The sequence below is a fragment of the Acanthisitta chloris genome, unplaced genomic scaffold (assembly GCF_000695815.1).
Source record: "Acanthisitta chloris isolate BGI_N310 unplaced genomic scaffold, ASM69581v1 scaffold44969, whole genome shotgun sequence".
In the NCBI taxonomy this organism is placed as follows: Eukaryota; Metazoa; Chordata; class Aves; order Passeriformes; family Acanthisittidae; genus Acanthisitta; species Acanthisitta chloris.
Genome location: NW_008693921.1, coordinates 1 through 14,446, shown reverse-complemented (window position 1 = coordinate 14,446; position 14,446 = coordinate 1). Strand labels below are relative to the sequence as shown.

At 40.0% G+C, this 14,446-nt stretch overlaps 1 protein-coding gene across 2 annotated transcripts; it reads right to left on the bottom strand.

Annotated features, from left to right (window-relative positions):
- Window positions 1–5,004: 5,004 nt before the first annotated feature.
- On the bottom strand, window positions 5,005–12,295 carry LOC103810314 (tRNA selenocysteine 1-associated protein 1-like). 2 transcript variants are annotated; one of them, XM_009083212.1, is made up of 8 exons: window positions 12,215–12,295; window positions 11,122–11,198; window positions 10,891–11,024; window positions 10,164–10,295; window positions 9,149–9,268; window positions 6,872–7,067; window positions 6,187–6,232; window positions 5,005–5,391 (listed from the first exon to the last, which is right to left on the bottom strand). In XM_009083212.1, the coding sequence occupies exons 2-8, from the start codon at window positions 11,149–11,151 to the stop codon at window positions 5,255–5,257; spliced, it is 795 nt and encodes a 264-aa protein (XP_009081460.1). In that variant the 5' UTR covers window positions 11,152–11,198; window positions 12,215–12,295; the 3' UTR covers window positions 5,005–5,254. The 2 variants fall into 2 exon arrangements, with proteins under 2 accessions (XP_009081460.1, XP_009081461.1); XM_009083213.1 differs by lacking the exon at window positions 11,122–11,198.
- Between the last annotated feature and the right edge of the window lie 2,151 nt (window positions 12,296–14,446).

The window sequence follows — 14,446 nt, the reverse complement described above, 5'->3', positions numbered from 1 at the left end:
GAGCAGGAGGGGGAAGGAGCTTCTAACGCAGCTTTTTCTTCCTCAGACCTTGAGGAAGAAAGCGTTCCTGCCGCCAAGTTACAATGCGTGAAAATACAGGGTTTGGTCGGTTTGGGGGGGATTTGTGTTTTTCTTTGGGGATTTTTTGGGGGTGGGTTTTATTTTTGTTTAGGGGTTTATTGGTTTTTTTGTTTGGGGGTTTTGTTTGCTTGTTTGGTGGGGTTTTATTTTCTTTGGGGTTTTTTATTCTACTTAACATAAAATTGACAAAAATCTGTGGCTCTTCATCTTATTTATAGATGACATCTATATATATAGATATAGACATACAGTATTGTCTATGTAGATAGATATATAGGCATATAGTAGTATCTGTATACATATTGTCTATATAGATATATAGACATATAGTAGTGTCTATATAGTATTGTCTGTAGATAGATATATAGGCATATAGTATTGTCTATATATATACATATATTCATTGAGCTGTCCTAAGAATGATGGAGCAGAGCAGGAAATCACTACATTCAAGTTAATAAAGATGTTTGCCCTAAAACAAACCCAAACAGGACATACTAAAAATGTAGTGATGTGGAATGAGACTCAAGTACTTGGCGGTGGAAGAGCTGTGATGTGCCACACACTCTTCCATCACAAATGAAAGAATTTGTCCTAGTGCACACCTGAGCAAAGAGTGTGGAACTGGAGGGAATTTGTGCAGCTCAAACTAGCAAGGGCAATTCTGAAGGCCTGTGAAAATGTCAACTGGCAGCAACAGCAGAGAAAGAACTGCCTCTAAAGAAATGTTACTGGGAGTTTTGTACTGCCTGATCCATTTCATACTGACTTGTTTAATCCTCCTTGGTGCCTTCCCAGCTCTCCTACATGACTTAACTCCTCCATTTCTTGGTCCCATTTTCATTGTTATCTAAAGGAGACAACCACTTCCAAAATCCCAACAGGGTGAAATTACTTTCCAGGTATTTCCCCTCATGAAATACACCTTTGGAACTCAAGTCTCTTCCTCTCCTGCCCCACCATTATAAATGCAATATTATGTGCAGTGGGATGACTTGCAGTGATGGAGAATCCCTTCCAGGGTGTGGAACACGTGCATTTAGAATGCACCTGCAAGAAACACCTCATCCCATGTAAACTGCTGCTGTGCTACAGCTGGTAACTAATTATAGGATGATGCTCTCTACAATGTGTGTGTCAAGATCACCATCAATATGATCATCAAAATACAAGAAAAAATCATGTTTTAGCCTGGATTTGTAACTCTCTTTGTCCAGGAACCAATTAGTCTGCCAGCTTCCAGTTAGGGGAGGAGAAGGAAGGGTATCATAATTTATTTCCATCATGGGAAGAGCAAGATTCACAAAGGGATACAAGGTGTGCCCTTCGGTAAGTCAGTCATTCTAAAATGGTACCTGTGTGAGGAACTGACTCGCATCACTCCCGTGCTGGACATGTAGGAATATGGAGTTTCCCATCTTTCTGATGCATGCTAAATATATCAAAGTAAGCTGTAAATGTGATTTTCTCTTCCAAGTATGTGTCAAAGGCAGCTACACTACGTTTGCTCTGTAAATTCAAGTGCTGCTTTATTTACTTATTTGACTTCCATTTTACTTATTTAGAACAATTTCCATATGGTGACATGCCTTTAATGAAACTCATGACTCAGAAATACTTGTCAATGTAGTCAAACAACATCTATTGACATGAGTCACTTCACTTAAATAAATGTCACTAAAAATGAGACAAAACAAAAGGCAAATATATATATCTCCAGCAGAATGATAGGGATCATCACCATTTGATCAATCTTCCCTGTGAGTTATATCTGCAAGTTACTTTGAGGTAGCGCTAGAAAGAAGCTGTTGGTCCAAGAGCATCCCTGCAAAAAGAAACATTCATGGCTTAAGTACCATTTAACCTCTTTGTACCCTTTAAAGTACTCTTCACCCTTTTTTAGCCTGTTTCTTTCTCCCTCTTCACTGACTGCAGGATCAGTAGCCCCTCAAACCATGGTACTAAAGCTTTTCTGTTCAGAGAAGTGATAGAAAACAAAACCATTACTCTTCTTCAAGAAATTAGTGGGTTTTAAGTAAAGGCACTATCTATTCACAGCTAGGTGTGATGAAGATGTTATAAAACCAATACTAGATATTCTTGGGGAAAAAAAACAACAACAAAACCACTTCAGACTTAAAAAGAGAAAACCACAACATTTCAGCTGGGTAAAACATAGACAAAACACAAATGGACAAAGTGACATAGTGTGGTGTCAAAAAAGTTGCTTCCGATACTTCTTTTGTTTAAAAAATGCTTTTACTGTAATCAGATCTGCGTAGAACTGACAGCAGACAGTATTATGTATGTGTTCAGGCCTTAGAACAAGCTAGCTAATACAGGCAGGTACTTGTACCAGAGCTGTAAGTTTAATCAGTTAAAGAAGTCTCAGCAATGCATTCCGAGAGGTGTGATGTGCTCGCTTTCTTCTGTATTTGAGGCTCACACCAATGCAACAAGTTTTTTCAGTATGCCTTTACAAGTAAAGAACATGTGCTGAACACAGCATCTTGATCCCATATATGCACTCCTAACTGGAAAGCAAGATAGGCTAGTAAGGCTCAGGAGAAGTAAAAGAAGTCAGACAGCTATTTTAGAATGATCACATTGGCTGCAACCAGCAGACTCCCTTCCTCGCCTCACTTTTCATGAATGTTGACTGGAAGAAAACATTTCCCAACATTTCTCAGAACTACTGGCCCAAACAACCTCTTGCACTGCATTTCATACGCAGCATTTTCACTATTTGGGTACTTTACAGCCCAGAACAGAAGGTGCACCCATGTCTGAAAACAGCGCCGAATGCAGCACATAGAGGCCTTGTTAACACATAAAACCTGCACACGTATAGTGGCTGCAGACTGACTGCAACGTTTAGGTGCTGTGGTGATACAGTGTCGAGCTCAGTGAACTCACACAGCTCCAGGGCCCCTCATTACACAGTTCAAACGTAGAAGAACCTCCCAAATGCCAAAAAAACCCAGCAAATACTCCATAGTGTTTCTACCAAGCCAACACACATCCTTAGCATCACATTTTAAACTGATAACACAATAAAAGGTTTCCACTAATTACTTGCTGCAACAAGTGTTAGGTAATGCTATGTAAAGCAGGATATGCACTTCAAAGCAGGGTATGAGCCAGGCACAGACCTGGAAGCTGCCTTGCCTGCTTGTGGTAATGGTGCTTGCCAGGCAAAATCCTTTGCTCATGACTAGTTTGTACTACCAAACTCAAGCACCACAACAATGCACTACAACTGAAGTGGCATTAAATCTGGTGTGGTTTTGAAGCTTTAACACCCTCATCCAAATTCCAGCGGTCTGCATCTACAACCTGGAGTTTCCTCCCTTCTAATGTCCCCTGGGACAATTCTATACATGCACACAGGGAACCCCTTTCCCACTCAGATTCTCTCTGCTTCATTCATTCTACTTCCTGTCCCACTCTTATTGATAACCTCCCTACCATCACCCTCCAAAGACTGATCAGTTAACAGAAGGGAAGCATTCACCCAAGAAATCCCAGTTTCCAGCCACCTTGCAAACAGTTCTCTGCAAAGCAGGGAAACAGATGATAAAACTGCGATGCTACTCTCCCTGCCTAAATGAGGGGGTTTTCTGCTTTCTCTCTTCCTACATATACATCCACATATAATCCAGGAAGAATGAACTTCCTATAGCACTCCAAAAGCCTCTTCTGTTTTAACATCTGCATTTCATGGGTGGAACTTCGGAAAAACTCCTAGCTGAAATTAAACTATGAAAAGAGGGAGATTCTGGTCAGCAGCTAGCAGTGACCTGCCATGCCAAGTGATCACTCTGCAATGCAGTATTAGTTTCACATTTAGTAACAGCATACAGGGGATGACCACCACTTTCTTGTCATTAAGTACCTTCTAAAATGTCAGAACTTTATTCATATCTGCCATCTGAGCAATTATGGTTTAGACTGCCCTCAAAACACACACAGCAGTACCAAGGTGTTTCAAGTAGCTTTAGTTTTACCTATGATAGATTTGTTTCTAGCCTGAACTCCTTTTATCATGTACATTAAGTAGTAAGTACTTTTGCATACACAGGGGCTTAAGCTGTCCCTGTGACTGGGAAATACTTCATACCCTTCCAGGTAAGAACAGTTTAGAGGAAGCCACTCAGAAGTCACTACCTTATAGCAGAACTTTCTTCACTGCCACCTCCCCTGATCGCCTTTGACTTCAATACACTAAAAATTTCTTCAAGTGTATTCATTTCAGCAACACTGCCATACCACTGCAATTGTATAACCTCAGCCCTATGAAACATCTGAGCATGAAGACTGAACGTATCACAGATGTTTAGGATAGGGTACAACTTAGCTGAAAAGCTGTTACTAGGGGTTTTTTTTAATTCCCAATGGGTTATTTTTCCTCCATTAAACCACAAAGTCTTCTCCAAGGATTTTTAGGGTTAAGAACATTATGTTATACCAGTTTCTTTGCTGTAAAGTGTCAGTGGAGAGAACTAACAACAGGAAAGGCAGAAATAAAATTACCAGCAGGGATCATCCTTAGTCTTTGGAATGTTTGTAGCTATGGTGTCTGAAAGTTTGCCCTTCTGTATGTTAAAGCTGTACAGATAAAGCACTTCTAACTGACTGAGCACATCAACAGCTGTACAGTTAGCACCAAACTGCCAAAGAGAGTGGGCCCTGGTGTTCCCAGAGCAAACCCTGGGAGTGTCTCCCAAACGCACACATCTAAGCAAGTGGGTTAAGAGCTCATAAAAGATTGTCTAGGTAACTTGGAAGTATGTGAGAGCTAGTTCCTGCTAGTCCTGATGCCATACCAAAGACAGATGAAACACCCCGACTGCCTCCAGCTAAATTCCACAAGCCAGAAGAGAATGTGTTTCACGTATGTAAGTAAAATCCCTTGCTGGCAACTTTGCAGAAACAAAATTTTATTTACACAGGCAAGTCTATCTTTAGACCCCATCAAACTCTTTACATTTCTAGAATATTTACATGATTTCAAGATGCTCCAAGTGATGAACAAAAAAAAATTACAGAAACTGTCAAAAGCATAGCAAAAAAACCCCACCTATCATTGTGCTTTAAAACTTATGATCTAGAGTAATGTAGAAGAAATGTAATTTTAGCACCTTGGTCATAACGGTCATGCTATATAAGACACTTAAATAGCAGGGGGGATGTCAGAAGTGACCGTATCCAGAGGTTGCCAGTGACAATTCATGAGGGCATCATAGAGTTCTTCACTTGTCTCCATAAATTGTCTGTTCATTTCATCAACATCCAAGTACAGCTGCGGATCTGAAAAGGAAAGCCTGGTCAGTACAAGTGTCAGACCTTGGGAGGCATGCACACAAAACCCCAAAGGAAATGCCTAATAAAATGTATTTTAGCTCTATTTCATAATTTAGTAGATTTACTAGTAAATGTAAGATGTTTATTCACTTAAATTTTTCACAAACCTAAGAAGTCCAGCTTCTTTTAGCATTTGTGTATTACAACGCTAGGACTATATTGATATTTCTATATAAAGAGCAGATTTAAGGACAATTAAACATGAAAATCCACTAAAATCCATTTAAATAATTTCTACCACAACATCTTAGGCAGAATAGGTTTCTGAACACTAAACACAGGATGTGTCTATGCAAGGAACTGTTTACAAACCTTCTGGGCCAAACAATTTCTGTACTAAAGCCTTAAGTGCAAGCTGAATCCTCCTTTTAAGATCTGCAAGATAAGCTTTTTCCTCAGGGTTTGGAAAACAAACCTTTTGTCTATTAATGGCTTGTACAATAATCTTAGCAGAATCAATACAAAGATATGGTAAATTCTCCAATGGATCATTTTGGAAGGAGAATGAAGGCAAAGTCATAAGAAACCTGCTGTGAAGTGTTGTTGACTATGTCCCCCTGTACTTCACATGGTGTACACTATTAGCTTTAAAATCCTACCTCATCTCAGCTACAACCCATAGAGGATCCTACTACACCAGCTGAATTTCCAAGACATTCTTCATCCATTAGTCACTGGTATCTATTGTTAAGGGGCAAAAATACGACTAAATTCAAGTTGCAGTGACAGAATTACCATTACCTTCAGTTATTAGGTCATCGTTGATTTCAGTCATAGCTGAAGCCTCCTAAAAAAATATAATCATAATACATTTCAGAACACATCAAAATTTCATACTCCCAAAACCACTCCTTCCTCCTACAGCTACACAACTACAAAATAGCCAGGGGGAGGTGGTGTTTGCTGGGGAGGCTTTTTTTTGTAGAGTGTTCATTGTTGGTTTTTAGTGGTTTGGTTTTGGAGTTGCTTTTTTGTTCTGTCATTTGTTTGGGGGGGGTTTTTTTGCTGTTCTGGTTGGTTGGGGGCTTTTCTATTTAAGAAAACCATGGTATAATTGAGGTTGGAAGTGACCTCTGGCAGTTGTAATTGATAAATTGGCTGATCTAGGCAAGATCATCTTACAATAATTCTTTAATTCGCTTTAAGTAAACTACCTCAAAAACAGAAAGAAAGCCTATACAATTACACTGTCAGAACTGTTATTTGGCATACATGAACAAACAGTGGTGTTCAAGTATCTAATTCTACAGATGCACTACTTAAGCACTGGAATCAAAGACACCTCTCAATGATGCTTTACTAATCCAATCTCCATACTAAGCTGAACACACAATTTCAGTTTCAGGGCTTATTTTTGCTCTTATACAATACATACAACTCATTATTTGTGAATTTTTTTTTTAAACCACATGTCTAGCATCTTTACCTCAAAAACAGCTGGAGCCATAACAGCATCTCCTAAAGAGCAGTCTCCAACAGCTTGCATGCTCTCATAGGGAGTATAGGAGCTGTAGTTGTAGTCAGCATAAGGATCATAATTCCACTGTGAGTAGTAGTTCTGATAATCTTGGTAGTAATCATTATAGTTGTATGACTGGTACCGCTGGAATTCTGCTTTCAGTCTGAAACATGAGAAGTTATATACAGTTAGTGCTGAAGAAAAAAACCTGAAACCCCAGTGTTTAGAACTTAAACAACTGGCCACAGTTCATGCATTTCCAAGTCTAAAAGAAAATCTTCTAAATACTCGCCTAAGCAACAGCGTTAAAACACAGCACAATATCTCTTCTTTATACAGAAGCAAATGCTCTTACCTTCACCAGTAACAAAAGTAATTATTTCTATGGATTAACTCACATTTATCTGTATTCATTCTGAGTACTTTTAGGATCCATATAAGCAAGCTGCTGATAAAAAATGATTTATTAAGACATTTATCAAGCACAGCTGCTTTAAAGAAGCAGTCTTAATTAGCCCTTTCACCTTTTGTTTGGTTAATGCCAAATCTTATTATTTCCAGAAATAGGAGGTGAAGTAAGACTATCCATTTCAAAGGAGCATTTGACACAGCTTGCCAATTCACCGTGTCTACCTATACCTGCTCCGTTTTTAGTCCATGAACAGTTGCTGAAGCATAGCTGTCAAGTGAAGTCAGCACCGCCATTATCCAGAATGAAGCCAAGGCAGCAGGAAATTGACAAAACTCACTGGTTCTGAAGACCAAAAGGCCACGTGATTCATTTATACTACCTTCCCTCCCAGAGGGGATTTTTCTTAGGGAAAACTTCACACACTAGTAACAAATATCACCGCACAAGTACTGTCTATACTAAAACAGAGATACACTAAAAACATCTGGATAAACCAGCTGTACACTTCAAGACATCCCCTATGCTTAGTTATTTCTTCCCTGATGTACAAGCAAACCTCCTGTGTTGGCAGAGTCCAATTTCTTTGCATCTCCACTTTGCTACAGAAAATTCAAATCTAGACATTTTGCCAAGAACACAAAGTGAAGAGCTCAGAAATAGTTTCCAACCTAAGCAACTTAATGACAAACTACTGCAATGGCTGGGTATTTTGAGGCCAGGAGAGCATGGTACTCAGCCATTCAGAAACAGATGAGTGATATGCATTTTGAATCATCACATCCACTTTTTTCATTACTGTGAAGCTGCACATACATTCCAATACACAGGTATTCTGTCTTACTACTGTAGTAAACTACATAATGTCCCAAAGTCTTCTTCCAACTTCTTACTCCCATCTCTGTAGGAAAGAAAAATCTGAAAATACTGCTGACATTCTTCTGGACAGCAGAAGCAAGGAAACCTGTTTCTTTGGAGTCTCTTCTTATTCCCAAAGCAACTTAGTGAAAGCAATTCTTGACAGTGCTCTTTTATAAGAGCATTTCTGTTCTGATGTGACAAAGCTACATTTGCACAATTATCCAGGGTAAGAGAAACAAAAGCTGTTGCTTTTAGTCTTCTAGCAGAACACACCATCTAACCTCAGGAATATATACTGAAATTGTTTTAGATGAAGCTCTATTTTTGCCTGTATACTGGATCAAAGTTTATCAAATTTGGTATCAAGTCTCTAACTGAATTGTCTTTAACAGCTGACTAAAAACTGAGGTGGCAGAGTGAAAAAACCCTCTCAAAACCAATCAGCTTTAAACTTCCTGCTGCCCTTATCACTTGAAAAGCAAAGACCAGAGTTCTAAACAAACTGTTCCAACAACATCTCCCTTGGCTGCTTTGGTATTTTTCACTAAAGAGTTCCTTCCTCTGGCAGCCTACTTTAAAACTTGCAATGCACTACCTTGCCTAAGATACAGGAAAAGGTCTAGGAAAAATGCTTCCTAGCATAAAAAAAACACTTGTTGTCCCTTCTACTTTCTTCAGGCTCAAACTTGAAAAATACTTACAAATGCATTCAGCTTTGCTACTGTAAGAATTAAGCTTGGTTACAACAGTAGCTAAGTCCAAGTTATACAATCTAGCTGAACTTCAGAGTTGGATTCCCCCAGCAATCCTGAAAGAGGTTGATGAATCCAGGTAATCAAAAACAATGCTTCCATGACTTTTGGTTTTGTAGACTGCATTGTGTGTACACCAAGGGCCACAGTCTTTACAAAGGCAGAGCTAAAAGAATCTGATTATTCAGAATTACTGTATCAAATGCACAACTCGTTTATTACCTTTTAGAAATTCCTATGCTCAGCCGGATTCGTTTTCCCCCCAGACCTGGTGCATTCTGGCAGTCTTGCAGTGCCCTCATCTGATCACCTTGCTCACCAAATCTGACAAAGGCATACCCTCTACAATTTTCAAAAGGGAGAAAACAAATTCTAGTATTCATAACAATTACAAAGCTAATGAATTCAATTTCTGTCTTCACAAAAACAGAAAAGAGTAGCTACTGCAGCTTCTATTACCTAAGCAACCTCTCTGGCATGTGCACATGCACAGAAGATGCTTTCACAAAATTAAAACCCTGGGCCAGAAGCAAAAAGCTTTTTGAGAGCATTATGATACAACTTGCTGAAAGCCAATGAAACAATACACATTAACTGCTATCTGTGTAAGTAACCAGATTGCGTATTTCTGCACTTAAAGCTGTTAACTAATCAGTTGGTATTAACCCACTCCTAACGCTGTACAGCTCTAACATTCCTTTTAGATTTGCTTTCTCAGACTTCCCCCCCCCCCCCAAGTTTCTTGAATTAGTCCACTACAGCCCATGTTGTCTCAACAACAAACTCACTCATCCCTGCTGGACTCACTGCCTGGCCAGTGTAACTTCTGCTAAGATTTATTTGCTAAAGCTAAAGGTCAGTCTCCCAACCCCCTAAGATTTGCCAGGCCTTACACTCTTCTCTCACACAGAACAACTTAGTATTTTTCTCTTCAACACTGCTGCAGGTAAGCACAGCAGTGCAGATGTCCATGCAGAGCTCTCCCTTCTCCCACCATCTAATTTCTTCCATGCAGATATGTATATGGCTAAATTGAAGCTTATCATGTTAATTGCTTAAACTAACCATATAAGTTTTAGAAACACAAGGATATATGCTGTTAAAACAAATGCTATAGACTAACCTCTCTTCCTGCCACTGAAGCAAATGCAGAAGAAGAGTCTTGATGCAAGTTCTTATGCATTACTTATAGAAGAAAAACCTACTGACAACGTTAGCACATTTTCACAGGCATTACCTGGAATATCCCAGCAGGTCTGTTGCTATTTTGCAGTCAATACATGAGGGGTACCTCTTTAGGAAATAGTCATAGAGCTGGAAATCATCCACTTCTGGAGTAAGCTCCCCAACAAATATTGAATAATCTGGTCTTTAAAAGATAAGAGAACCATTGTCACATTTGAGACTACTCTAACTCATTGCAGTATTAGAGTACCTAACTTATGTGCCGGTAGTTATTCAGTGGACAAACAAGGAAGCAAAAATCTGAGGAGAGGATTAAATCCAAGACTCTGCTGAGCAATGTACAAAACTGCAATGCTACCACTCCAGCAGAAAGTTCTAGACTTCTCTGGATCCATTCTATCACTTTAGCAAAAGAAAGCATGTCAAAGACCTATTTTTATATAAAAAGATTTTCAGAAGTTGATTTTAAAGAGTAGTATTTGTTGTCTGAAGGGCAGCGGAGGCCCAAAAATACCAAGAAAAACTAGTAAGTTACAGCCATGATTCAAAAGAGCTATCACTATTTTGCCACTTTAAGTTATTATGGGAGAGACAATCTAGAAAAAAAAGCCCCAAAACTTCATTACTCTACTGGCAATACAATTCCATAGGCAGCACTTAAGAGTATAAGCACCAGGTGTGCCACTTCAGAATTCTAGCAGTTAAGTGGTAACATCCACTAATGATTATCAATTTAAACAGATAAGGGAGTGGATCACCTCCTTTCCAGAAGTCTTTACCTGGTTGTATTAGTACTGCTAGGGACAAACTCTATTCTTCCTGGTTTTATTTTGTTCTTTTTCTTCCGTTTCTTCTGTGGTGTTCTCCACCAGCTGTAGGCCTGGAGACATTCTCTTTTTTTCGCCATCAAGTCCTGTTGAGAGAAAAAAAAATCACCTTTATAGTATTTAGCCTCATTTACATTCCTCCCTCCCACTCCCCATCACCACAGGTGATTTCCCCATATTCACCTTGCCCTTGAAAGAAGCCTGGGGTCCCATTTCTCCCTCCGCCTCCCATGAGGGAAAGCAGCCTCTGGGGAAAACGCCTGGCAAAAATAACAGAGCCAAAGGATTGTATGAACAGCCATATTCCCCTGACTTGTCAAGCTGGCTAAAGGATTGACAGCTTCCTCTGGGAACTAGGGAAAAAGCAGACAGCCCTTTGATGCTGGCCAATCCTACATGTCAGTTAGCTTCAGGACTGGACTGTGTTCCACTTGAGCTCCAGGACGAAAAAACACCTGTGGTAACGCAGACTGAATGATGAAGAGGCAGGGGAATCCATCACTCTTGCCTAGAAGGGATCTCAAGCTGTCCCTAACCTTCCCTCACCTAGGAATTCTTCTTCTGTGAGATGCCTCTCCTCACTAGCCAGCAGTGAGTCACTCTCCCAGGCCAGGAACAACGACAAGAGGCCAATAAATAGAATGTAAGGAGAAAGCCAACCACGAACAGGCACTAGCTTGGCTGAGGGAAAACTCAAACCCAGAAGCAAGGCCAGGAAGAAAGAGGCATAAAAAGTGCCTCTTAAAAAGGAAAAAACCACCAAAAAAGATTTTAAAAAAAAAAAGAAAAACACACACCCCAAAAACTACAGTTCAAAAAGGAAGCGGGGCAGCTATGCAAAGAGGAGGGAAAACAACAGCTGCATTAACACAGGCTGCCTCCCTCACTCAAGATTCTGAAGAACAAGGACTTCCAAAAATAAGAATGATGTTCAACAGCTTTTACTTACGCATGCTTTAATGTTCTTCCTCTATAACACCTCTACATGTGTCTGACATAGAGAGTGTTATGCACAAGGTCCTTCAGAAGAACTCATACTGAAGTAATCCAACTGCAAACCTTAGTGTTCTGCCCCCAATCTGCTTCAGTTGATACACTTAAGTGTCCCGAGGACAGCCACCAAATGCCACATTACCAGAAGAAATCACAGGACTAAAAGAACACCCAACTCAGAGCAAGCTAGCTATTTCAGCTTTACATTTACTAAGAATTCTGAGTATGGTTCTGGAATCCATGTAGGCACTGCAAGCCTGGGTTTCTGACCACATGATCTTACCTGGCTTGCCATGGTTGAAACTGTCTTCTGCCTCCCTCAAACAGTATGGCTGCACAGGTTCAGATTATAGCACTCTTTCAGCTGAAAAAAATGTGGAGGAGGAAACAGATGAAGAATCTTATCCTTCAGATTAATTACTTTCAAGTATGTTCACCACACTACTTTTTACTGTTATTAATTCATAACTTAGAAATTAAGTTCTGCCTTGTCACTGCTCAAGTAAAGGAGGTAGAAAGGATATATGGTCACTGGGACTATGATTACAAGTTATTTTCACTGTCAAACTCATAACAGACCACACGATTTTTCCACTGCCCAAAGCACTAGCAAACTACCAACATCTTTTAAGTCACCCATAGCTGAAATACCTGTATGCCATAATCTGCCAATTCAGAAGATTTTAATATAGTTACAAACAAGGCAACGAAGAGAGGTTTCAGTATGTTTTGTACAACTCTCAAGGTTTCTTCCACTTATAGTTCAATTAAAAGTTGATTTATTTGTACCACAAACTACAGAGCTGAAAACAAACAATGATACTTTTTATATACTCAAAAATAGGAAAAATAAAAGCAGGATGAGAGCACAGAACAAACATGGTCTTTCTCTGCACCTTTTCTTAAGCATACCTTCTTTTACCTCTTTCATATACACATTTCACTCACTACCAGTAAGTTAACAACAATAAATGGCCTTTTACTGGTCTTATTAAACTAGTGGAGAGGTATGTATCATCATTCATTCCAGTATCCTTCCTTTAAGCTTTTTCCCCTAGTCATCCCACAAATTTAAGTCAGTGCAAAAAGCAGTTTCATTTCAAAATTATTTTGCATCTGCTTCCACACATCACTGTTGTTCCTTCTCCACTGCTGACTTCTTTTATATCCAGTGCTGCTAATTCTATGGAGATACTTGACTGCTGAAATTCTAATTGGCATTGCCAAGCAAGAACTGATGTACTGTTTTGCATGCTGGTTGATCAAATCCACATTCACATAATACAATAAACAGTGTTCATAATGCCTTAAAGGCTTTGCCCACAGAGGGGAACAGAGGCTAACCTGACTCGAGATAGCCCCAAAACGTAATTGGAGGATCTATGCATGCTGCTATGCAGAGTAACTATGGACTTGATCCCCACAGCCATTCTGAAGCCAAGGAAATAGTCTGGTACAAACAGGCCCTTAAATACAGGCATATATAGTAAGCTCAGCATATGCTAAATTAAGCATGTGCTTATTAAAACTGTGCTCATTACAAAGAATTATCAGCAGCAACTTCATGTTGAAGGTGGTCATTATAAATAAAAATATCCACATAGTGATGTTCCTCTAACTCAAACATCACTTTTTAAGAGAAGAGGAAGCTCAGGGGTGACCGTATCACGCTCTACAACTACCTGAATGTAGGCTGTAGCCTGGTGAGGATCAGTCTCTTCTCCCAGGCAACTAGTGACAGGATGAGAGGACATAGCCTCAAGCTGTGCCAGGGTAGGTTCAGGTTAGACATGAGGAGGAATTTCTTCAGAGAAAAGGTGATTAGACACTGGAATGGACTGCCCAGGGAGGTGGTGGAGTCACCGTTCCTGGAGGTGTTTAAGAATCAACTGGACTTGGTGCCATGGTCTAGTTGGCACGGTAGTGTTAGGTCATAGGTTGGACTTGATGATCTCAGAGGTCTTTTCCAACCTGATGGTTTGCGAATGACAAACTCCTCCACACTCTAAACACAGAAATACTAGTTTTGGAATTCATAGCTGCATAACAATTGAACAAACTTACCCTTTTCACCCAGGTGGATTCAAGATGGCAGGCCCTGCAGAGCAGGCTTGTTGCAAGAGGCTGTCAGAAGGCAAGTGATGCAACTGTCTTCTGATCAACTTCTATGCAGAGCTCTTTTTGCAATCTGCCCCCAGCTGATCTCGACTGTTGCCTCTCAATCACTTCACTGCAAGACAAAAGTATTTCAAAAGCAGTTAAAACACCATGTATTAACACAGGGGGTTTGGGGGTTTTTCTCCACATTTGCCTTTACTGTAGCTACAGTCCCAGCCAGGCTTTCATTTAAGCAGTGGAGCAGCTTCAACCTCCAGAATTCAAACGCCTCTTCAGCTGGATCACACACGCATTTTTTACCGGCCCACTCATTCCACGGCTCCTCCACCATTACGTCCGCACGGGCGAAAAACGTGGACGCAGCTATTCACGTCCAAACCCGCCCGAGTCACCACTC